Here is a 25,579-nt window from a genome sequence, read left to right on the forward strand (position 1 = left end):
ATATTGATGTTTTCATAAAGTAAAGATACAAATTTTTTCTTATTTACTCACTAATAATGCGATTATGGTGTCTCTATTTCTGGGTTATTATTTAGTATAGGATAAAAGCTGAGGTGGAGGGATGACAGTGCCTTTTTTTCCTGTTTTTTGTATAAAAAAAATTTCAGTTAACTGGAGCTTTTTAATCCTCTGAAGTGTAGTTCTTGTGCAGAATAAGACCCTGAACCGGTACCTTTAATGGCAACTGTCATCAGACCAGAGGAGAGCACACTGTGACGCTGTGCTCTTTGTCTTCACAGGAGAGCTTCTCTTCCATGCCGTATCCTGCTTCGTTCCTGCTGAACTGCTAATACAGTAAACTGGAGGATAGCTGTTCCCAGGATAACCTGTAATGGGCAAGGAGCTAGAGAGAAGAAAACATTTCTTTTAATTTTTAAACTTGGTTTGTAAAGGTAAGACCATTAAGATTATCAGGAGTCGCCTTCCATGAGTCACACCAAGGAAAGCAGTGTTCTGTTGTGAGACCCTCGAGGCTGGATGAGCTGGGGATCGGTCATCTCTGTTAAGGTCTGAGATGATTCTATGGCATTGAGATATTTTTAGGAAGTTAAAGAGCAGCCTCTGTAGTTTGCTCTGGCATGTCTTGGAATCTGCAGCACTCATAGGATTCCCAGTTTCGTGGGGGAATTGAGCTGGGCCCTAAGGGGACCCGTCATGCCTAGCAAACTGAATTAGAGAAAGAGTAGAGACTCTGTTAAATAGAGACCCAGCTGTTGCTTCTAGGTCATCTGGCTATGTGTGTGTGTGAGAGAGAGAGAGAGAGGTCACTTTTGTTTTTGTTTTACACTACCCAGAAGGCATCTGGTTTCTAGCCAACCACCTGACTCCTTTTGAGTCCTAATTGCTATCACTTTGGAACTCTTTACTGAAAAACTTCTTACTAAAGATCAGAGGTTGACTTTGCATATTTGACTTCTGGCTTAGTTAGCATTTAATAGAAAGTGGACCAACAGGGCCTTTTTAGGAATATGGACACATCGTTTAATCCATTTTCATTTTCATTTTGAAGAGAATGTAGGCACATAAACATTAATCATCTACCTTTTAGGCTTCGTTATATTAGGAAATACTATAGCTGTTCTTCTGAAAACAGGTCTTTGCTTCTAATCCTTAGCTGATCTTTTCTAGGCAAAATACCACTTAGGCATATGATCTTCCCTACTTTCAGCCCCTCATGAATGACTCTGCCCTATATTTGAGCCTCCCCTTGTGCTAACACAGTGAGGCTCTGTCTCCTTGCCCTGATAGTCAGGTTCTTTTAAAATCTTGAGACTTCTCCACTTTATCTCTGTATCATTCTGCATGAATCCCTTGGGAAGAGCTCCCTCTGAGCATTCATTCTTTCATTCACCTTTTGGTACCTTTCATATAGGTGATTTTTTTTTGTTGTTGTTGTTTTGTCATGGGGCCCAGCCCTTCTCTTTTTCTGTGTAGGCATACATTCTTTCTTTTTTTTTTCCTTTATTTATTTTTTACTTTGGTATGATTAATCTACAATTACATGAGGAACATTATGTTTACTAGACTCCCCCCTTCACCAAGTCCCCTTCATGACATACTGCATTAGTCACTGTCCATCAGCATAATAAGATACTGTAAAATCACCACTTGTCTTCTCTGTGTTGCAGAGCCCTCCCCATGACCCCCCACATTATACATGCTAATCGTAAGGCCCCCTTCCCCCCACCTCCCCGCTTTTCCCTCCCTTCCCACCCATCTTCCCCAGTCCCTTTCCCTTTGGTAACTGCTAGCCCTTTCTTGGGTTCTGTGATTTTGCTGCTGTTTTGTTCCTTCCGTTTTTCCTTTGTTCTTATATATTCCACATATGAGTGACATCATTTGGTACTTGTCTTTCTCCGCCTGGCTTATTTCACTGAGCATAATACCCTCTAGCTCCATCCATGTTGTTGCAAATGGTAGGATTTGTTTTCCTCTTGTGGCTGAATAATATTCCATTGTGTCACCTACTGATGGACATTTAGGTTGCTTCCATTTCTTGGCTATTGTAAATAGTGCTGCAATAAACATAGGGGTGCATCTGTCTTTTTGAAATTAGGACACTGCGTTCTTAGGGTAAATTCCTAGAAGTGGGCTTCCTGGGTCAAATGGTATTTCTATTTTGAGCTTTTTGAGGAACCTCCATACTGCCTTCCACATTGGTGGAACTAGTTTATATTCCCACCAGCAGTGTAGGAGGGTTCCCCTTTCTCCACAACCTCACCAGCCAACATTTGTTGTTGTTTGCCTTTTGGATGCTGGCCATCCTCACTGGTGTGAGGTGATACCTCATTGTGGTTTTAATTTGCATTTCTCTGATGACTAGCCATGTGAAGCATCTTTTCATGTGTCTGTTGGCCATCTGAATTTCTTCTTTGGAGAACTGTCTGTTCAGCTCCTCTGCCCATTTTTTAATTGAATTGTTCGCTTTTTGTCTGTTGAGGTGCTTGAGCTCTTTGTATATTTTGGAGGTCAACCCTTTATTGAATCTGTCATTTATGAATATATTCTCGCATACTGTAGGGTACCTTTTTATTCTATTGATGGTGTCCTTTGCTGTACAGAAGGTTTTCAGTTTGATATAGTCCCACGTGTTCATTTTTGCTTCTGTTTCCTTTGCCTGGGAATATATGTTCATGAAGAAGTTGCTCATGTTTATGTCCAAGAGATTTTAGCCCATGTTTTTTTTTGGTATCATTAATCTGCAATTACATGAAGAACATTATGTTTACTAGGCTCCCCCCTTCACCAAGTCCCCCCCACATACTCCTTCACAGTCAGTGTCCAGCAGCATAGTAAGATGCTGTAAAGTCACTACTTGTCTTCTCTGTGTTGTAGAGCCCGCCCCGTACCTACCCCCCCACATTATACATGCTAATTCTAATGTCCCCGTTCTTTTTCCCGCCCTTATCCCTCCCTTCCCACCCATCCTCCCCAGTCCCTTTCCCTTTGGCAACTGTTAGTCCATTCGTGGGTTCTGTAATTCTGCTGCTGTTTTGTTCCTTCAGTTTTTCTTTGCTCTTATACTCCACATATGAGTGAAATCATTTGGTATTTGTCTTTCTCCGCCTGGCTTATTTCACTGAGCATAATACCCTCTAGCTCCATCCATGTTGTTGCAAATGGTAGGATTTGTTTTCTTCTTATGGCTGAATAATATTCCATTGTGTGTATGTACCACATCTTCTTTATCCATTCACCTACTGATGGACACTTAGTTTGCTTCCATCTCTTGGCTATTGTAAATAGTGCTGCGATAAACATAGGGGTGCGTACATCTTCTTCAAACTGGGCTACTGTATTCTTAGGGTAAATTCCCAGAAGTGTAATTCCTGGGTCAAATGGTATTTCTATTTTGAGCATTTTGAGGAATATCCATACTGCTTTCCACAATGGCTGAACTAATTTACATTCCCACCAGCAGTGTAGGAGGGTTCCCCTTTCTCCGCATCCTCGCCAACATTTGTTTGTTTTTTGGATGTTTGTTGTTTGTCTTTTGGATGGTGGTGATCCTTACTGGTGTGAGGTGATATCTCATTGTGGTTTTATTTTGCATTTCTCTGATGATTAGGGATGTGGAGCATCTTTTCATGTGCCTGTTGGCCATCTGAATTTCTTCTTTGGAGAACTGTCTGTTCAGTTCCTCTGACCATTTTTTGATTGGATTATTTGCTTTCTGTTTGTTGAGGTGTGTGAGCTCTTTATAAATTTTGGATGTCAACCCTTTATTGGATCTGTCATTTATGAATATATTCTTCCATACTGTAGGGTACCTTTTTGTTCTATTGATGGTGTCCTTTGCTATACAGAAGCTTTTCAGCTTGTTATAGTCCCACTTGTTCATTTTTGCTTTTGTTTCCCTTGCCCGGGGAGATATATTCATGAAGAAGTCACTCATGTTTATGTCCAAGAGATTTTTGCCTATGTTTTTTCCTAAGAGTTTTATGGTTTCATGACTTACATTCAGGTCTTCGATCCATTTTGAATTTACTTTTGTGTATGGGGTAGACAGTGATCCAGTTTCATTCTCTTACATGTAGCTGTCCAGTTTTGGCAGCACCATCTGTTGAAGAGACTGTCATTTCCCCATTGTAAGTCCATGGCTCCTTTATCATATATTAATTGACCATGTAAGTTTGGGTTAATGTTTGGAGTCTCTGTTCTGTTCCACTGGTCTGTGGCTCCTTTCTTGTGCCAGTTCCAAATTGTCTTGATTACTGTGGCTTTGTAGTAGAACTTGAAGTTAGGGAGCAAGATCCCCCTCCACTTTATTTTTCCTTCTCAGGATTGCTTTGGCTATTCGGGGTCTTTGGTGATTCCATATTAATTTTTGAAGTACTTGTTCCAGTTCATTGAAGAATGCTGTTGGTAATTTGATAGGGATTGCATCGAATCTGTATATTGCTTTGGGCAGGATGGCCATTTTGACGATATTAATTCTTCCTAGCCAAGAGCATGGGATGACTTTCCATTTGTTGGTGTCCTCTTTAATTTCTCTTAAGAGTGTCTTGTCGTTTTCAGGGTATAGGCCTTTCACTTCCTTGGTTAGGTTTATTCCTAGGTATTTTATTCTTTTTGATACTATTGTGAATGGAATTGTTTTCCTGATTTCTCTATTAGTTCATTGTTAGTGTATAGGAAAGCCACAGATTTCTGTGTGTTAAATTTGTATCCTGCAACTTTGCTGAATTCCGATATTAGTTCTAGTAGTTTGGGAGCAGAGTCTTTAGGGTTTTTTATGTACAATATCATGTCATCTGCAAATAGTGACAATTTGACTTCTTTACCAATGTGGATTCCTTGTATTTCTTTGTTTTGTCTAATTGCCATGGCTAGGACCTCCAGTACTATGTTGAATAACAGTGGGGAGAGTGGGCATCCCTGTCTTGTTCCCGATCTCAGAGGAAAAGCTTTCAGTCTCTCACTGTTCAGTATGATGTTAGCTGTGGGTTTATCATATATGGCCTTTATTATGTTGAGGTACTTGCCCTCTATGCCCATTTTGTTGAGAGTTTTTTTCATGAATGGATGTTGAATTTTGTCGAATGCTTTTTCAGCATCTATGGAGATGATCATGTGGTTTTTGTCCTTTTTGTTTATGTGGTGGATGATGTTGATGGATTTTCGAATGTTGTACCATCCCTGCATCCCTGGGATGAATCCCACTTGGTCATGGTGTATGATCCTTTTGATGTATTTTTGAATTCGGTTTGCTAATATTTTGTTGAGTATTTTTGCATCTACGTTCATCAGGGATATTGGTCTGTAGTTTTCTTTTTTGGTGGGGTCTTTGCCTGGTTTTGGTATTAGGGTGATGTTGGCTTCATAGAATGAGTTTGGGAGTATTCCCTCCTCTTCTATTTTTTGGAAAACTTTAAGGAGAATGGGTGTTATGTCTTCTCTGTATGTTTGATAAAATTCCGAGGTAAATCCATCTGGCCTGGGGGTTTTGTTCTTGGGTAGTTTTTTGATTACCGATTCAATTTCGTTGCTGGTAATTGGTCTGTTTAGATTTTCTGTTTCTTTCTGGGTCAGTCTTGGAAGGTTGTATTTTTCTAGGAAGTTGTCCATTTCTCCTAGGTTTTCCAGCTTGTTAGCATATAGGTTTTCATAGTATTCTCTAATAATTCTTTGTATTTCTGTGGGGTCTATTGTGATTTTTCCTTTCTCATTTCTGATTCTGTTGATGTGTGTTGATTCTCTTTTTCTCTTAATAAGTCTGGCTAGAGGCTTATCTATTTTGTTTATTTTTTCAAAGTACCAGCTCTTGGTTTCATTGATTTTTTCTATTGTTTTATTCTTCTCAATTTTATTTATTTCTTCTCTGATCTTTATTATGTCCCTCCTTCTGCTGACCTTAGGCCTCATTTGTTCTTCTTTTTCCAATTTTGATAATTGTGACATTAGACTGTTCATTTGGGATTGTTCTTCCTTCTTTAAATATGCCTAGATTGCTATATACTTTCCTGTTAAGACTGCTTTCGCTGCGTCCCGCAGAAGTTGGGGCTTTGTGTTGTTGTCATTTGTTTCCATATATTGCTGGATCTCCATTTTAATTTGGTCGTTGATCCATTGATTATTTAGGAGCATGTTTCACGTATGTTGGTGCTCCTGTATTGGGTGCATAGATATTTATAATGGTTATATCCTCTTGTTGGACTGAGCCCTTTATCATTATGTAATGTCCTTCTTTATCTCTTGTTACTTTCTTTGTTTTGAAGTCTATTTTGTCTGATACTAGTACTGCAACACCTGCTTTTTTCTCCCTGTTGTTTGCATGAAATATCTTTTTCCATCCCTTGACTTTTAATCTGTACGTGTCTTTGCGTTTGAGGTGAGTCTCTTGTAAGCAGCATATAGATGGGTCTTCCCTTTTCAAAATCTATTGCAAATGTTTGTCTACTCTGTTAATGCTGATCTGTGTTGATTTTACGTATTTCATTTTTTAAAAAATATTTACATAGTTAGGCACTGTCACATTCTGATAACAGTCCCCACGCATATGAGTTCAGTTGAGTATATTCATCACTTGGAAGGCATTTATAGACTTGTTAGATTCTTCTCTTGATGTTTGCCTTTTGGCATGTCATTACATAGTAGATTACTTCATTTCCATTTTTGAAGGTTACGTTAAAGCTTCTCAGTTGCTTTTTGGGTTTTGAAACAGAAATTTCCTTTGCATTAAAGTTTGAAAAAAACTGTTTTACTGTAGTTTGAATTCAGAAAATCTTTACTGCAAGTGAGAATGGAAATCTTGCTTCTTATTTTAACTTGTGACAGCCCGGGCAGTGTTTGTAGCTACCTAGGTCCATGGTCTGAACAGTCAGAATTGAAGCGACTTTACCATAGTATACATTTGCACATCAGTGCTGTCTTGCCTTGTGACAAGGTTGAATTCATGAACAAACATCAAGACTTGAGCAGAGGTGAATTTCCAGAGCCATTGAGTGTTCAGCAGCAGTGGTTAAGGGCTCGTCCCATTCAGAAAAATTTGTCTTGGCCCTGAGTTCAAAATGTTGTAAAAAACTTAATCCTTGATAAGCCATTAAGCTGCTGTGTGATAGAACAAGTCAGGAATAAAAAATGGCTAAGGGAGTGAGAGTGAATTCACTGTTGCCATTCCTGGTGCAATAACATGTGAGGAATTAACATTTCCTGAAGTACATTTCCTCATGAAAATAGAAAAAATAACCATAAGCTTTGAACACTTCACATTGTCACAAGTTTTGTAAATGTCCTTTTTTTTGCTCATACTATGTAGCACATCATAGTAGACTCTATGTATGTTGTGGTGGTTTGTTTTTCTCAGCTTCTCTGAAAACATTCTGTCTGTTGTTGTTTTGTGCAGATTATTTATGGAAGCTAATTCTTCATCACTCCAGACTCCTCAAATAAACAGCAGCTGAGCTGTGTCATTCGTATCTGTGAATTCATTGAGAAAAGGAAAACCATTGTTGGTTCCCTTGCTTGACTAACAAGCCACTTGGAAATCAGCTTTGATGGGAGCTTCATTTTCATTTTTATTTTGTAAAGAAATCCTGTTCTGAAGTACTCTTAAATTCTCTGATTGTCCCCGCTGTTGCTTTCCCATGACTTGGGAATACTGTGATGGCTGCTCAGTCTGTGATGACAGCGGAGACTGTGCTCTTCTAGCCAGGCGCGGTGTGGTGGCCAAGTGGACACAGCACTTTACTGTCTAAGCCATAAGAAAGAATCCACAGCCCCACTGTGCCTTAAAAGCACAACACTGGAAGTGTGATTCCTCCTCTTGTTTGGACAGGCTGGGTGTGCATGTGTGGCAGTCAGCCCTCAGGTAAAGCTGTGGCGCTGCCGTTGGGGCCTGGCTGAGTGCCAGCACTGGTGCTCACATGGTATTTGTCACGGTAACTTGGCTCTGTCTCAGCAGTATGAAAGCTGCCAGAGGGGGGCATGTTGGTGAGGGGTGTCCCCCAGCATTTTTTTGGGAGCTGTCTTTGCTTCTCCGAGTGTTGGATCCCTGGTTTCATGTATTCTCTGTCTCTTCCCCATGACATGTTGCCATGCTTTGGTGAAGCCCATTTTTCCAGTAGCTTTCTGAGAAAGTGTGAATAAATCTTTCAGACCTTCCCTTTCTGAAAATGTTCTTCTCTACAGTTGCTGTTGAGGAGCTTATGTTCTGATTTGCAGTCCTTTTATAGGTGTTTGTTCTATAAAAGTTTAGATCCTTTCTCTCTCAGATGCCATGGAATTTCAAACTGCCCTAGAGGATCTGTTCCCGCTCACTCTGACAGCATGTGCAAGTCTGAGGCAGAGAAGTCACATTCTTTACACCCAGATAAAAAAAATTTTTTGGCCATGGGGGCTGGTGGTGGATTATAATACATTCTTCTAAAACTTCTGTTACTTGGATGTTGGACTCCTGAATTGTCCAACATCCATTTTCTGTTTTTTTCATAAATTTATGGGCCTTTCTCCTTGCCTGTTAATTCCTTTTCTTTATCTTTTATTTTTGTGTCACCAGTTTCCAGACAAATGGAGAAGTGTGTGAAGTTCCACCCACTAAACATCTGGAAGGTTGCTAATCCTTTCTGTTTTCCCATTGATGCTCCATGTCAGCCCAGAGGTAGATGTGCCTGTTACGTCAGACAGACTCTGAGAAGAGGTTTATGAGACAACATGGCACAGCTTTTCTCTCCAGAACAGGAACCTTCCGTTACCCTCACAGGGGATTCTCCCAGCTTTGCGGAGCACCTTCGGCCGCAGGGCATTGCACATGTTCTTGGTGCTAGCCAGTCCTGCTTCTGCTGCTCAAAGACCACCTGTACTTCTCACTCACTGGCTCGCATTTTATCCTTGGAGCTGCACATGGCAGTATAAACCAGCTGCCCAGTGGCGGGCCCTTCTGCTGGCCTGGTTCTCTCTTTGGTGCCATGTTGTAGGCAGTCTCTTCGTCCTCCCTAGAACAGGATAAGGTGCCTCATGGCAAGAAGCGACCTGCCCGGGGCAGGCTACAGTGGGCTCACTGCCTCCTGTATCCCTAGACACAATTCATCTGTGACTCGGCTCTGAGATGGCTGTACTTACTAGTCGCATCATAATGTAACTTTATGTTGAGCTTACAGTCAACTAAAGTCTTTGGACTTGTTTCTTTCTTCACTTTACCAGTTTTCATATTCCTGGTGTCCACCCGCCTCATGTTTTTCAGTTTTTATCTAAAAAAGATACCATGTTTATCATGTTAGATAAATTTCTTTTAGTTATACCACGTTCAGTTTTTGAAAGCTGGTTTTCTTGTATTTTCTGTGCATTTTGACAAAACTATGAATCCTGGTGAATCGACCTCTCCCAGTGTCACCACCCATGCTCTTCAGGCTGAGCTGCCCAACTAAATTGTCTATAAAGTGATTCTTTGCCCCTCACAAAAAGACACACCGTTCCCTTTCATGACTGTTCTCTGAGAGCCCTTAGCTTACAGGTTGGCCTGGTGCCATTGGCTCCTGGAGGCCTGAGTGCACGTGCAGGCTGGCCAGGGGATGGCTTGTGCTCCTGACGACTGCTGTGTCACCACTTGCTGAACAGCTGTTCCCATACTGGAACATGGAGAACACTGCTGTCATGGAGAAAGCGTGGACTTTGGAGCTCGAAGACCCCGGCTGAGGTCCAGTTCCGGCTAGCATATTTACTGGTTCTGGTCTTTGGTAGGCCATCTGACTCCTCTTAGTTTTTCCATCTGCAGAATGAGAACAAAATCTTGAAGGGTTGTGGTGAGGTGTAGGGATAACATACCTGAAAGCACCAACCCCAAAGTCTGTCATACTGTGGGCACTTAATTGGCAGCCATTATTAATCATGCATCTACCTTTACTAGGAAATTGTAGTGTGAAGACAGCTAATGTTTTTGTGGAATAACTGGAAGCAAGGTGGTTTTTCATAAGGAGCTCTAAAGACCATATGAGCGATTCAGTTCTCCCCACTCTGAGTGGTCACTCCTGAGCAGAGCCTCAGAGTCTGGGAATCTGGTAAAATGTTCATGAAGGACGGCATGTCCTGGAGCTAGCAGTTTAGTATTGCTGGTCTTGGGACTGTGGAGATAGACCTGAACGCTTTATGATTATACTCAGTCTGATTACAGTTTTCTGGGCAAGGAGGATTGAAGGTTAACTGCTAAAGCTAAAAAAAGGGCGGGGGGTGTCTTTTAAAGATTTTTGCGACTAATTTGCCAATTCTGTTTTCTATTAGAGAATTGGTTAAAATTGCAAATTAACCATGATAGGCCATTCTTAATTTGAAGTCTGTTTCTTTTTGGCCTTTTTTCCCAAAGCACTTTGATATGCTCTAGAATCTATACCTGATTGGCAGGGCTGATCTCTTTGGGCATCTTGTCTGTACCAGACATACGAATAATAAAGTGGCCATTGTTTCTTGCTTCAAGTTTGGGTCACTCAGAAACTGCTGTAATTTACCTTTACTTAGTGAAAGCTTGGGTGAGTTGGTTTTTCCCAGTCTTTCCCCTACCCCACATTAGTATGGAATTCTCTTTTCTAAAAGCTGTGTTGTTTTCATAGCATTCCTGCTTGCTCAGGACCATGCTTCCTCCTTACAGTTTCAGAGACTTAGAAACTGTTTTATGTTGTTGTAGACAACAGCCATGATGTCAGAGCCGAGTTTGACTTTGACTTGTATCAGTCTCTCACCTACACCCTCCCCTCTGGCACACACAGCACACTGCCTCTGGCGTGCATGCATGCAGGACACCTAGATCCAGCTGGGTTTTGCTTGCCTTTATCCCTTTGATATCTGACAAGGCTCCTAGCAAAAACTGGATTACCACTGTGTCATCCTTGTTACTTGTCTTTTTTCGTCACAACTCTGCAGTGTCACAAATAAAAACAAGACAAAACAAAACAAAGCCTTCTTAATAGAATGTCATGCTTTGCTTATACTTGGACTGAAGTTTTTGAAATTGTGGAAATAATGCACAGAAATTCATGTACATTTGAGTTTGCATAACAAGAATTTGTTGAGGAACACCTTTAATGTGGACAGGGTGACAGAAGCAAGGCTGGATTTTCCTTGATGTTGGCAGTTGGCTTTTTCAATATAAGCCAAGAGAAGCTTGCATCTCTCGCCCGGCTCTTACTTCAGCGGTGAATTGAAGTTCGCTCCCATGTGCGGGTAGGCATTTGCTTTCTGAGGGTCCTCCGTCTTCCATCATCTGATACCAGATACAGCTAGGAGTGGCACAAACAGGAACGTTAGGCTTTGAGGAGACAGGATCGGGGGTGATGCTGGAGGAGGAAGGGTGATTTGGTGAGGAGTCTCTGAGGGCATCTTGCAGGGCCTCACCTGCCCCTTCTGTCAGTTCTTAGAGAGTACTCTGCATTGGGTGCTCTTTCCTTAGGCTCTTCTCTCTCCAGGCCCTCTTGCCCATTGTTAGCAGTTCTGTACTTAAACTGTGGAGCTTATCTTACTGCTCATGTGCCTTGTCTTACCCGACGTTGTTGCATGATGTCCAGTTCCTGCTGTGTCCCACCTTTGAGGTCACGTCTTCAGTGCTCCTTCCCCTGTCCCACACTTCAGTCACATTCAGATACTTGGACATCCCCAGAAAAGGGCAGGCCACTTCCCTCTCCTGGCCTCTGTAGGAGTTGAAAGTGTGCTTGCCACAGCTTAAATGTCATCTCCTCTATGTCACTTTCCTCTGTTTCTGTTCAGAGTTGTTTCTTGAAGCATGCTGTTAGATATGTTAGCATATTCTCTAACAGAATATAATATAGATATTCTCATGTGCATTTATGTCCGTTTACACTTACTGGCCCTCCCTGGGCTTCAGCAGCAGGCCTCCAGTGCTCTGCTGCGCACTCGTGCATGGCCCATTGAGACCTGGCCCTGTTCACCTAGCCTTACCCTCATGCCTTCTGAAAGGCTCCTCGTTCTTGTCATCAGGACCTGCTCCCTTCCATGACGCCCCTAAAGCTACTGGTTCTTCCTGTCCTCTGTGCTTACAGGCTTATTTCTCCTGGCCTGGAATACTTTCTATTGCTTCTTAGCCTTACTAAACCACACTATCTTTTGTGGCCAGGCTCCCATTCTGTTGAGCTCCCTTTAATTTTCTGTATTTTCTCCCTTCTCAGTTTCAGTGTATTCTTCAAGGGGTCGGGTCCATTTGTTATGTTGCTGTATTCCTCAGTAATTCTTTAAAAGTACCTCTGGGTTAATACAGCATACATGAAATGGACTTGATTCCTTCAGTTACTACTCTCAAAGAGAAGCTGAAATACCAAGGAAATAACAGTAAAACTGGAAAGATTGTGGAGTATCTGGATGGGAGAAACTTGATTGCTTTTGACCTGTTCTTTGGAAAAAGCAGTTGCAAAGCAAATACACTGAAACTGGTCTGAGTTGTGTTGCCCTTTCCTCTAAACAAATAGGTTATTCTCTAACAGATGCTTCGATACTGGATTTGATTTGTCCCGCCTTTGAGTGGAGTGGGGGCAGGCGGCTGTAGGAAACAGATGCCTTTGCTAAGGAGAAGCAGCTACCTTGTGGATTCTCCCATCCTTTGTGATCTTTATCCTTAGTGCTTAGCGAGCACTGCCTGCAAGGTCAGCTGTTGTTCCTTCTTTTTGTTCCATGTTTCTGCCTCTGTGTGTGAAAATGGCATTTGCCTAGGCATTTAGCTTTGCTCTTAGGAGGAAGAGTTTATTGTCAACTTTGTTGAGGTCCCAGAGGTGACCTCCCTTCAGAGCGACTCTGCATTCTCCTATTTATATATGCCTTGCTCCCTGTCTGCGTCTTGGTCACAGTGTCCCGAGTGAGCGACCACCAGCTCTTCTTGAGCCCGAAAGTTCCCCATTTGGGTCTTGTCAGATGCTGCCCAGCTGGGTTCCCCACATACCTGATCCAAGCCCAGGGAGGAGGCCTGAGACTCCAGGTGCTGGATGCTGGCCAGGAATATGTGAGCCCATGTAAGCAGTCTTTCAGCAGCATGGTTTGCCTAATACATCCTCTTCCCTGGCTGCTTGAAAACTTGTTCAGAGTGTAGGGTAAATGTGTCCACTGCTCACAGAATAAGCAAGTCATTTGGAATAGAAATGGGTTCCATGAAGGCTCAGTTTTCTCCAGCATGAGTTGAGGAGTCTATAGTTGTTTTTTTTTTTTTTAACATTTCAACCATCGTTATATCCCAGTGTGTTTGAGTGACCTGGGCATTTTTTTCTAATTCATAATCTTTTTAATTAGCTTAAAAAAATGAATTAAATTCCCAGAGACATGCATCTATTTTAAAGTTTGGCTTAGATATATCTAGACCAGCTGTGAGTCACTTGTGGCCCTCCCCAGTTAAAGATCAAGCCCTCTGCATTATTTCAAGATGAAGAATTTGAAAACTTCCCTTTTATTCCTAGATAGTAGAGTCTAAAAAAGCAGTTCTGGTTTTCTTGTAACTTATGTTTTTGAGTTGGAGAATGAAAACCCTATTTTCAAGCCACTTCAGGGTGTTTTATATATATAGGGATAAACATGGTTGTTCATGTATGTTTATGTTTTTTAAAAAAGGAAAAAAACAGCCCATAACGTCTCCCTACCCACTCCAATGGCCCTTGTGTGAAAAAGGTGGTTAACTATACTTTGGCTGTGGAAGGAGATAGGTGTTTTAGAACTGGGAGAGAAACTTTGGATCATAATGGCAGTAATCATGTGATTAGAGTTGTCTTGTCCGATATGGCAGTCGTTGGCCAGGTGTGACTCTTGAGTACTTGAAATAATGGCTGGTCCAAATTGAGATGTGCTGTCTTTCGAAGATTTAGTACCAATGAATCACATGTTGAAATAATGATGATTGGCTATATGAGGTTAAATAAAGTACACTGTCAAAATTAATATTGTCAGTTTGTTTTACTTTGTTGATTTGGCTACTAGGAAACTAACGTACATGTGCTCATACTATGGCTCATGTGATATTACTATTAGTACCAACTTGGGTGATAGGCGGAGCGAGCACAGTTCCAGTAGTGGTGAAAGGGGCCTCCAGGGGATGCTGAGGGAGACTTGAGGAGTATAGGAATTTGAACTTAGTCAGTGAATGCTTGCATGCCTTTGTATAAGATATGAAAAAATGTGTATTACAGATATTCCCATTATGGCACATTTTGAAGAAATAGTGCCAAAATTTGTGACACATTTTGCTATCTTAAAAAGCCTTTCCTGTTTATCTTAGGCTGAAGCAGCTGTTCTCCTAGTTTCATAGTTTGTGGGTTTAGATAACTACAACTATTTGAACTCCAAGTATTTTATGCACATTTATTGCAAGACTGCAGTATGATAGCAAATAGTCACATATATGGAAATCTTGGGGATTCCAGTGGGACCATCTGTGAAATGGTATAGATGGGGCTGACTAATGGGTGTGCGACCCATGCAAACTCCCAGGAGCCCCATGCACAAAAGCATTTGTTTTAATGCCCAGCTGTCTTGAAATTCTTCGTAATGTTTGAATCTTGTTTTGACTCTACAGACTTTTTGCCCTGGGTCCAGGCAGTGCTGGGGGCAGGTATTCTACAGATAAGAGTAGTGTGTAGACTTAGCATTTTGTAGACTACAGTTTATCCTACTTCTATAAAAATTGCTGACTTTAAGCAGAGTGAGTGGGATATGAATAGGAGCGTTTGAGTTTTAAATTCATTTAAGTTTGTCCTTGCCATTCCCACAGTTTACTTCTAATTTGTAGGTAGTTTGGGCAGCAGTTCCTCTCTTCAGAGGTCTAGTAGTTACCTTTCAGCATGTTTGTGGTGTCACTTTTTCTGAGCTTTTGTTGGGAAGTGTGATACAATGTGTTATATTCTGCTTCTGTTATATTGAAAGAAAATCCACTAACACCAGCTTGTCTGCAGGGATTTCTGAAATAAATACAGTCACATGTTTGCATAGCATGCTTTTCCTCTATTTCTCATGGTTATCTATTTATTTTGAATATGCTGGTTGCAGTTTTGTTACAATGATCAGCAATGGTTTTAACCCAGGGCTGCAGCAACAGCATGTGGGAACTTGATAGAGACACAGAATCTCAGGCCTCATCCCTGCTTTACTGTATCAGAACCCAAGGCTGTGTCTTAACAAGACTTGTAGGTGTTTCCTGTGCCCATGACAGTTGGGGAAGCACTGATTTAAAGCCCATTGACTTTAGTGGTGGGCATATTTATTGCACGGAAGCGTCCGTTTGCTCAGTACTTATATCTTCTAGCTGTTGTACCAAGTTTTTCTCATTTATTCCTCATAGCTGGTTGACTTGGTGAGGATGCTGAGGTTTAGAGAGGTAAGGTAGCACCCCCAAGGGCTCAGGACCAGCCAGTGATGGAGCTAGCATTGGAATCCAGGTCTGTTCAGATGCTTAGTAATTCTCCCAAGGTTTTGGGGAAATGCTGTTTATTAGATGAAAGCCAGTGGTTGTGGGCAGTTGGTATAACCTACAATTGGGCCTCCACTATATACTCTGATATAGCCTACAATTGGGCCTCCACCATATACTCTGAGCTGTTCTGTACTCACAGAGGGGCTTGACATTGTTGACATACTTGCACATGCTTTAATCACATCACTGTTAATCAGTTTCTGTGTCATAGAGACAAAGTAGCACCTTTTACTCTTAGAGACAGTGTTGTCATTGCTTAACTGCTTTGAAGTAAAGGTACCATGGCCCAGATTTGTTTCTGTGAAGGAAACTATTTCAGTAATTTTAGAGGAACTTTAATTAAAGCAGTTGATCTGAGATAAATAAATAGATTTACAGATCCTTTGGGCCTATTTTGCACATATAAGATGGTAATTTTCACTGCCTTAAGTTACGGGGAAGGCAGAGAACAGCAGAGGTCTTCCTCTGTGGCGTCAGGTAACAAGTAACTCCCCAGGGACCTACCCATCTGATCATCAGCTCTTTTGGAGAAAACCCTATTTTCAAGCTACTTACTACAAATTCTATATTTATAAAACAAATTCTAGGGTTTTGAAGGAAGATGGAGGGTAGTTTGGGTTTATATTTCCCTCTTTGTCTTAACTAATTTAAAGGTCAGATTCTGTAAGAAGTTTTATTCCCTTTTATCCCTAAATCCTATTTAAGGATAGTTATGGTATGAATTTTAAAGTGTATTTATGTTTACAAAAAATGAGCTGTTGAAGTTCTGACTCCTTTTAGTTTTTCTAAGTATCTTAGAGTAGTTATACTTTATAAAGGACTCCATTTTACCTGGGCTTGGAGCAGTTGAACTTTGTAACTGTTAGTTCATACCTAGCTTATTTGTGTTGCAAAGGGTGGAAGCAAATGCTAGGACCATGCCAGGGGTAGCTAATTTTCCAGTGCCATTAATTTCCAGTCATTTTGCTGTTTGGCTAAAATGTAAAATAGATAATGTTTGCTTAAGGAGCCTACTGTGGTTATGTTTTATATTTAAGTTTGTAGTATACCCATTTAAAGAAAATGCACTGTGGAAATGTATATTTCACAAGTGTTCTTCTTTGCGAAATTCTGTTCTAATCCAGAATAGTGGGAAGCGAAAGGAGTTAGGCATTTTAGAACAGGTAGTTGCTAAGAACTCCTTTTCTCGTGCTTAAATAAGTACAGTAAGACTGGAAGCCCCAGGATTCTGGGAAGAGAGGAGCTGGTTGGTCAGGTAGACCACAGTGCTGGAGCGGTGTATATGAGGGCTCAGCAGAACACAGCCTAAGGCAGGTTCTCTGGTTCAAGGGCAGCTTCCCTCCATGTGGCAGTTTGGGGGTGGCAATGCCTTCCATTTTTTGGCTCTGCTGTCCCTTAGGGCCTTTTTTGTTATGAGCATCCAGCCAGATGCAGGGGACAGAGCGTGGAGGTTTTTAGGCTTCACGGCACATTGGAGAACGCATTGTCACATGGCCATACCTACATGCCCGAGAAGTTGAGAACACAGTCTCCGTGAGTGCCCAAGGAAGGGAGTTGGATCTGTAGATGGTCCTGCCTGGCAATGCAAGGCACACCTTGCCCAGCAGGCTGCAAAGACCTGGGGTGCATGCCCATGTGAATTCAGAGATAGCAGAGAGGAAAATTAATGTTAGGAGGCTTTAGCAATGGATGCTAAACTTTTTCTGTAAAAGCCCAGATAGTAAATATTTTCGGCTTTGTGGGCCACATATGGTCTCTGTCACATACACTGCTTTTTTCCTAAAACCACCCTTTAAAAATATCAAAACCATTTTTCCCTTGCAGTCTGTGGGCTGGATTTGATCTGTGGGCTGCAGTTTGCCAATTCCTGCTTTTATTTCGTCATGACTAATTACCAGTTTTGTATTTAAGGGGTTATTTTTATAAGTTGAGATATTGGAAGTCAGTTTTTACTTGAGATAGATAGGATTATATCTGGTCCATATTTAGAAGTATGCCTTTATCTAGTTGGTGGACATTTATAATTTCTATTTCATGGATGTGAATGTACATCTTGTCTATAATTAGCCAATATTAAGGGCTTGATAATCAGATTTTGTGTGTATGATTTATTTCTTAGTGTTTTTCATTATACTTTGCCTTTATATATGGAATTACAGAAGATAAAAAGACATTCCACTTTAAATGGGAACTATGTCTTTTAAAAAAATTCAGGCTAAATTATTAACCATGTCCAGTTTTCTGACTTCTATTGGAAAGACTATTACGTTATCAGAAATTTGGCTTGCAGACCAAAATAAGTACATGCCTGATGACACTGGGGTATGGGCTGTGGGGTATGGGTGTGGGAAGGTGTTTGAATATGCCTGATAGCTTTTCAGTTAGGGACCTTGCTGAAGTATTTAAGAGAGGTAAAATGAACTATTTGTCAATCTGTAGACATCGTAGGATCAAAATTTCCATGATTAACTTAAGAGAGGGTGGACTTAATGGATGTTTAGTTTTTTGGACATCTTTAAAATTATCCTCCACATCAGTAAGTGAGAGCTCTACCTTTAAAGAACAGCATGGGTTACCCTATGCTCGGCCTCTGAACAGCCTGCCTGTGTGTGCTGTGCATAGGAGCCCTATGCTGAACACAGCCATGTAAGTCATCACACGCTTTATTTTTATTTTTATTTATTAATTTTTTTTATTAAGGTAGCATTGATATACAATCTAACGCTAAGGTTTCACATGAGCAGCTTTGTGGTTACTTCATTCTGCCCTATTACCAAGTCCCCACCACATATACCCTATTACAGTCACTGTCCATCAGCATAGTAAGATGGTACAGAGTCACTACTTGTCTTCTCTATGCTATACTGCCTTCCCTGTCCCCCCCCCCCATATTATATATGCTAATCATAATACCTCTTGATCCCCTTATCCCTCGCTTCCCACCCACCCTCCCCAGTCCCTTTCCCTTTGGTAACTGCTAGTCCATTCTTGGATTCTGTGAGTCTGCTGCTGTTTTGTTCCTTCAGTTTTTGCTTTATTAAACTCCACAGATGAGTGAATTCATTTGGTATTTGTCTTTCTCCACCTGGCTTATTTCACTGAGCATAATACCCTCTAGCTCCATCCATGTTGTTGCAAATGGTAGGATTTGTTTTCCTCTTGTGGCTGAATAATGTTCCATGGTGTATATGTACCACATCTTCTTTATCCATTCACCTACTGATGGACACTTAGGTTGCTTCCTTTTCTTGCCTATTGTAAATAGTGCTGCAATAAACAGGGGTGCATATGTCTTTTTGAATCTGTGATCTTGTTTTCCTTGGCTAAATTTCTAGGAATGGAATTCCTGGGTCAAATGGTATTTCTATTTTGAGTTTTTTGAGAAACCTCCATATTGCTTTCCACAGTGGTTGAACTAATTTACATTCCCACCAGCAGTGTAGGAGGGCTCCCCTTTCTCCGCATCCTTACCAGCATTTGTTGTTGTTTGTCTTTTGGATGTTGGCCATCCTAACTGGTGTGAGGTGATACCTCATTGTGGTTTTAATTTCCATTTCTCTGATGATTAGCAGTGTGGTGCATCTTTTCATGTGCCTGTTGGCCATCTGAATTTCTTCTTTGGAGAAGTGTCTGTTCAGATCCTGTGCCCATTTTTTAATCAGGTTATTTGCTTTTTGGGTGTTGAGGCACGTGAGCTCTTTATACATTTTGGATGTCAACCCCTTATCGGATATGTCATTTATGAATATATTCTCCCATACTGTAGGCTGCCTTTTTGTTCTACTGATGGTGTCCTTTGCTGTACAGAAGCTCTTTAGTTTGATATAGTCCCACTTGTTCATTTTTGCTTTTGTTACCCTTGCCCAAGGAGATACGTTCATGAAAAAGTTGCTCATATTTATATTCACGAGAGTTTTCATCACATGCTTTAATACTAAGTGTGAGGAAACGATAAATAGGCTTCTCTTCAGAATTTGTGATTAGAAAACCCAGAGATGTACGAGCCGCATTGCTCTAACAGAGGCACTGCAGACTCTGCCGACCATGCTGCTTGGTGCCCAGACTAGGGCCTGCTTCTTTGCAGGGATGGAAACCTGCTTTTTCCCTTTCCTTCTTTGGAGTTATCTTTTGGAATCTTTTTGCTTTGTTTTTCTCCCTGTCAATTTTAATAGGTTAAATGGCCTAATAAAGGTTTTTTTGTTTGCCATTTTTACAAGTCTGAAAACCAAAAAAGCATTTGTGTCTGTAATTTATTTCTACTGTCCTTTTCCCCAAAGTTCCTTTCTTGTTAGGTGTATATCATCCCTGCCCTTATTTCCTTTGGCATTGCCTTACAAGTGGGAACAGGTTACTCTTGGGTTTGAAGTATATGTTTGTTTCTTTTACTAGCAAATGTGTTACAGCTCCCCCTGGGCCCTCTGCCTGTTCCCTGTCTGGGAGGAGAGAGGTCGCTTATTAGCCTAGTGGTGGGGGTGCTTCTTGACCTTGCTGGGAGTTGTGCTGCTGCTTTTCTAGCATGTTCTACAATGTCTTCTCTGCATAATTACTGGCCAGATCATTAAGAGGAAGGAGACAGCCATGCCTTGTATTTGTGTCCTCCCACTGAGCTTCTCTGTGAACACCAGCAGTTCCACGTCCCGGTTCCTCTTGCTCCTGAGTGAGGCGGTGCCAGTCGGGTCTGGGAGAACCTTCATGGTAGTGTCTGATCCCTAACCATGTCTTGGTCCTCTTGCTATAATTGATGTGAACCTGTTGCCATATATGTCTTTTGAAACGTTTAAAGATATTTTTAAATAGGACAACTTTTATAACACTGTTTCATAACCTTACCTAAAACTTGCTCTCTTACAGGGTCTTTTTTTTTTTTTTTAGCTTTCTTAAAACTTTGCTTATATTTTAAACACTATGTTCATAGTGAGGTCAGGTGAGGTAGCTGCACTGCCATGCACCCCGAGGAACCTGTCGTGTTACCCAGTTTGTCTTTATTCCTCATTCACTGGTATGATTAGTGGTGTAAATAAATTTTGCCCTCCATGATCGCTCTTTTAAAAAATGTTATTTTGAGCAAATGTTCATGAAAATGCCAAATCAGTATATTCCTACCTGATTTCCTAATATGGGTGGATTTAGCAAAATATGTATTTCTAAAAATGTGTGCTACACCATAGGTTATGACCTTTGGCAGCTTCCTTCCCTTTAACCTAGCCTCTTCCAGCACAGGATTTTAAATGAGCGTGTGGGTATTGACATGCTTCTTGGTGTAATGGTAACAAGAGCCACTTCACTGGCAGATAGTGAAGCTGCAGTTGATCTGTAGGCTTCACTTTTGGGGTTACATTATTTGTCTTACCAAACCCTGGTTCAGGAATTCTGCTGTGAGCATGTTTGATAGATATGAATGATTTTTGAGTGGTCCTGTCCCTAAGCAGGACTTGTTTGATGCCATCATCTTGTCATCTGTTGGTTGAAAGAGGCCTTTAAAATTGTCTTGTCATGGCAGCATTAGATAATATAGTGAACCCCATGTTTCCTATCTCTAGTTGTGACTTTAAGGACCTTCTTTAACTCTTTGAAGAAAAACTGTTTTCATTGTGGAAAGGTGGGAGGAAGAGGAAGGAAGAGCGTGTGTTTGGCACTATTGATTGTCAAATGTTTTTCCTGGTAACTGAGGAGAATTGGTTTCTATAATTTCTCAAGAATTAGGTTCCAGTTTTTTAGTTTCTTTATTAGAATGGCACAGATTTTTACCACTTTATGACTTTCAAACCTCTGACTGTGAAAGTGCTGTCAGAAGCTACGACTGCTGGTTTGTTGGTGGTCTCCTCAAATGTGCTGAGTATTCAGGGCTCAATACTTGTCGCATGTTGCTGAACATGTTAGTTCTGTGTGAGAATGTGTTCTTCACCCTTAAAAAGGGTTTATTTTCTTCCTTTCCCAGCATTAAAATCTTAACAAAGTATGGATGGGTTAATTTTACAGGTTAAAATCATCCCAAGTTTTAGCTTTCTTTTAGCATTTTCAAGTTTTTTGTTAACAATATTTTCTGAGGAGAAAAAGACTACTTATTTAGAGAGTATTTTATAGGTTCAGTGTGAAACTTACTTCACTTATGTGACCAAGTTGGCATATTAATCTGTGAAACTAGGCTGAAATTTGAAAAATTGATATGTGAAGTTGAAGTTTTATTTGAAATACTCTCTGCATTTTGTTTAGACCAGCATGTTTTGGAAATTTGATCTTCACTCATCATCCCACATAGACACACTTCTAGAAAGAGAAGATGTAACACTGAAGGAATTAATGGATGAGGAAGATGTTTTACAGGAATGTAAAGCTCAGAACCGCAAACTTATAGAGTTTCTGTTAAAAGCAGAATGTCTCGAAGACTTAGTCTCATTCATTATAGAAGAACCACCTCAAGACATGGATGAAAAGATCAGATACAAGTAAGAAAATTCAACCTTCTCTCAGGGTGGGACTAAAGCACATTGGGGTAGAGTATTACCATTTTTGTCGCCCAGCAGTCCCCAGGGCTGTTCTGTCCACTTAAGAAATGGTAAGATGGCCAAGAGTAACGGGCTCAGCGGAGCACAGAATCCATTTTAGAGCTGAGCCTGGCGAAATCACAAGATTTTTAAATGAGTGATCTGAATTTCAGTCAGAAGGTTTTGTGGAAGGGTGAAGTGTTTTATAAACAGTGAGGAAGTTTCTAAAAACAGTAGGAGGATCCGAGTAAGTATTTCCTCTTCTTTGCAAATAGGAAGATAGAGATGTTGTGACTACCTAAGATCACGCAACAAATCTAAGCCAGAGCTGGGGTTTAAGAAGAGCGTTGCTCATAAAATAAATTCAATGAACTTTTTGTTAACTGAAAATAAAGGGTATGGGTCTTGGTGAACTTTGGTGTAGCTAAATTTAAGCAGGTAACACGTTGAATAACTACAGTGGATATGGCTGCTTCTACTGAGTTTCATCTGCTTATGAGCAGAACAGTATAATACAAGGGGAGTCCTTTGTTATGGTCTCTTATAGCACTTTGTATACAGACCCCTGGAAACTCTTCATGAATGTTCTGTATGTATTTATAAAGTATTAGGGTTCAGTTCATTGCTTTTCCATTTTCAACTCTATTGAAATACTTGACTCCCCTCACTCCCTGCAGAACAGATTCAGGAAGAAAAAATCATTGATTGTGCATTTAATAAACTTCATGGAATAGGGAGGACTTGTGTCTTTTAGTAGATTATCCTTTGCCCTTTTTTCCCCAGCCAGTTCCTCATTTCAGATATCCTTTCATTTCTTTGAGGGGAAAATTTGCTATCAGGGATATAATACTTATTAATGCTTTTAAGTTGCTGGTGACTTGGATCTTCAAGAAAGTCGTGTTCTTTGCCAGCTGTTAAGATTGACAACTAGCATTCAGTGACAGCCTCTGCTTAGCAGTGCCTTAAAAAAAAAAAAGGAAAGAAATTGGGCAAAAGTGCCAGTGTGCTCCCGTCCCCCGAGAGGTAGGCGCTTTGCCGCTTTGGCATTCTCTTGTGGTGAGCCAGCACTTGGGGGGGCTGCCTGTCACAGGGCTCATCCTGGTAGGAGGCAGCGTGCTGTGTGGGCTTTGCAGTGGGCCCCCCTGGGAGGCATGTGACATGCCGCCCTGACCCCGCCCCCCCCCCCAGAAGCTCTGAGCTTGAGCCCTTCCGGGCCTGTTTCCTCACATGCTGAATGAAGCTAAGAGCCCCTTCACTGGGGAAGAGCAGGCAGCGTAGCCTGTAGGAAGTGCTGATCTCTAGAAGCCTTGTGGCTTTTGTTACAATGCCAGCTTTTTTTGTGCTGCCTTTGAGGCTGAAAAAGCAGGTATGCCTCCCAGACACATGGCCTTCTGGTTGGCACCTTTCAAGGGAGCGTGACTCGAGCTGGGCAGATCAGTTCTCTGCTGCTCTTGTGGCCTGGACAGGGCCACCAGCTGTGTGTGATACAGCTTGAACAGCTGGGTTAGCATAGAGGGGTTTTTTAGATGAGATCTGAAAGCTTTTCAAGGTTAAGGTTGACTGTAAAGAAAACTTAGTGTTTTATAGTTTCTGAATGACAGAGAGATTCCTACATCTGTGAACTTCATAACTGTATATTAGTTACACATGTGACTTGAATCTGTCACTGTTTTGACTTAATTCAGTGATCATATGTGAAGTATTAAAGGTTAGTCATTTTATATTAACCCCTTCCATCTTAGTGACAGATGCCTTTGTCGTAAATAATTTAGCAGAAATTTGAATTTAACAGAACTTTAAAAATAAGTCCTCAAGTAGTAGAATAAATCCAAAAGCCAAGATGCTGCAGGTGGGGTTGTGGTTCTCACAGAGGGCCCTTGGGGTGGCTAGACCACAAGGAGAGCCAGGAGGGCTGCCCCCACAAGGCTAGGGGGAGAGAGGCTCCAGGAAGGGGAAAGATGGGACAGTGGGCTGGGGGCTGCCGCCCACAGGCCAAGCAGCCACTGGTGTTCGCAGTGCGGAGCGCATAGGCCCCATCAGTGCAGGTTCTCCGAGTGGTGAGGTGAGCTCCTGGCTGAAATGCCTTCTCGAGGAAGGATTGGAGACAAACCAGGGGCGGTTCTTTCGAGTAGTCTCCTAGACAGGAAGCAGAGAAAGTGGGAGCTGTAGGCAGATGTGGAGTCAGGAGAGGGGTGGTGCTGGTTTTATTTCCTAGATGGAAGAAATAAATGATGATGGTATGTTTATATGAAGGTGAGAATGATGCAGTGTGGCTCTGCAGAGAGCGTAGGTGACCCAGCCATGTGCTGTGCTTGCGTAGGTGGGAGGGAATGTGATCAAGAGGACACGTGGAGGGATGGCTTTAGGAGTAAGAATGGCTCTGTGTGGGAGAGAACGGGGCCAGGTGCAGTTCTCTTCTGCATTCTCAGTACAGGGGACTTGAGGTCAGAGCCTGCAGTGGTGGGGGAGGAAAGGCCTTGCTGTGGGGTGGAGGGGAGGGTGTCCCTGGGTGTTTCATAAGCTTGTTTAGTGGTAGGAGGTAGGGAGGGAGAGAGAGAGTAGCCCCGGCCAGTCCAGAACCAGGACTTTGAGCCTTTTGTATAGTGCCTAGGCCCCATGTGTATGCTTCTTTAGCTAGATCGTTCCTTGGAGTCATCATGGAAACGGGGAAAATTAAGGAGAAACTTTCCGAGATGCCAGTGCTTTCCTCTGGATCTTCTGTGCTGGAATTTGGAGAACATGCCCTGCACGTGGGGTTTGCAGCCGGGCTTGAGGTCTGCTGCCTTTTACCAGTCTGGTATTTGCCAGCAACTGTCAAATTGGGGCCATTGAGACAACTAAGCCCCATAGGAGCATTTGAGCAGTTTTAAAAAGTCAAAAATGCAGACAAATAAAAAAACAGCATTCATTTATCTCAGCATTCAAAAATTTCAAGATTTTGTATGTTTTATCCTCCCCCTTGAGGTAAGGACTGTTGTCTTAATATTGGAATATTGCCTTAAAACTTGCAAACTGAGGCCCAGAGAGGTTAAGTAACTTGCCCAAGGTCATACAGCTTGTAAGTGGTAGAAACAGGTTCTGAACCTAGATGATGTGGCTCCAGAAGCCGTACCTGTGACCGCTGCATACTCCTGCCCCCAGCATGGTGGTGACTATGTTGTGGCATCTCTGAGCCCACGTGGTCCATACAGGGAGGAAGCTGTAATTTACCTGAGTGCTAAGCCTCCAGGGGACAGCTGTTTGGAAGTGTGATCTCTCTGCCCACACATATGCCATTTCTGTTGACTTCCTTTTCAGTATTTTTTCCTCCAACAGTTTCATTTTTCTGCATTCTACTGTTCAGAGCCTCCTACGCCAGACCCTCTTTAGTGCTGTGGCTTTCTGGTCTGTTACCAGTTGCTTCTTGAGTCTGGGGCCTCAAACTAGGCAACCACTAGCTTGTTTCGGAGGCCTTGAGGTGTGTTGTATGTGTTCCGGCCCACAGTCCTCACCTCTCTTCGTCATACAGCCGCTTCTGGCTGTTTTGGTCACCTTCCTGTCCTGGTTAGCATTTCAACTTGCCACTCCTGATGACTAGGCGGTTCCGGATCCCAGCCACTCAACAAAGAGGAATAAAGATCAGAGAAATCTACTGTGGGTCAGGGAGAGT

General features: G+C 41.8%; 1 protein-coding gene across 24 annotated transcripts in view; it reads left to right on the forward strand.

Annotated features, from left to right (window-relative positions):
* Nucleotides 1-25,579, forward strand: part of PPP6R3 (protein phosphatase 6 regulatory subunit 3) — a 137,458-nt gene that overhangs the window by 32,908 nt on the left and 78,971 nt on the right. For 21 of the 24 annotated variants that reach the window (XM_037011355.2, XM_037011357.2, XM_037011359.2 and 18 more), the window contains exon 2: nucleotides 21,659-21,891. In XM_037011355.2, the coding sequence (XP_036867250.2) occupies nucleotides 21,659-21,891 (233 nt within the window). Of the gene's footprint in view, nucleotides 1-299; nucleotides 453-21,658; nucleotides 21,892-25,579 lie in introns of all 24 variants that reach the window. The other 3 variants (XM_037011374.2, XM_037011375.2, XM_037011376.2) reach the window with 2 other exon arrangements.

The sequence above is a fragment of the Manis javanica genome, chromosome 11 (assembly GCF_040802235.1).
Source record: "Manis javanica isolate MJ-LG chromosome 11, MJ_LKY, whole genome shotgun sequence".
NCBI lineage: Eukaryota > Metazoa > Chordata > Mammalia > Pholidota > Manidae > Manis > Manis javanica.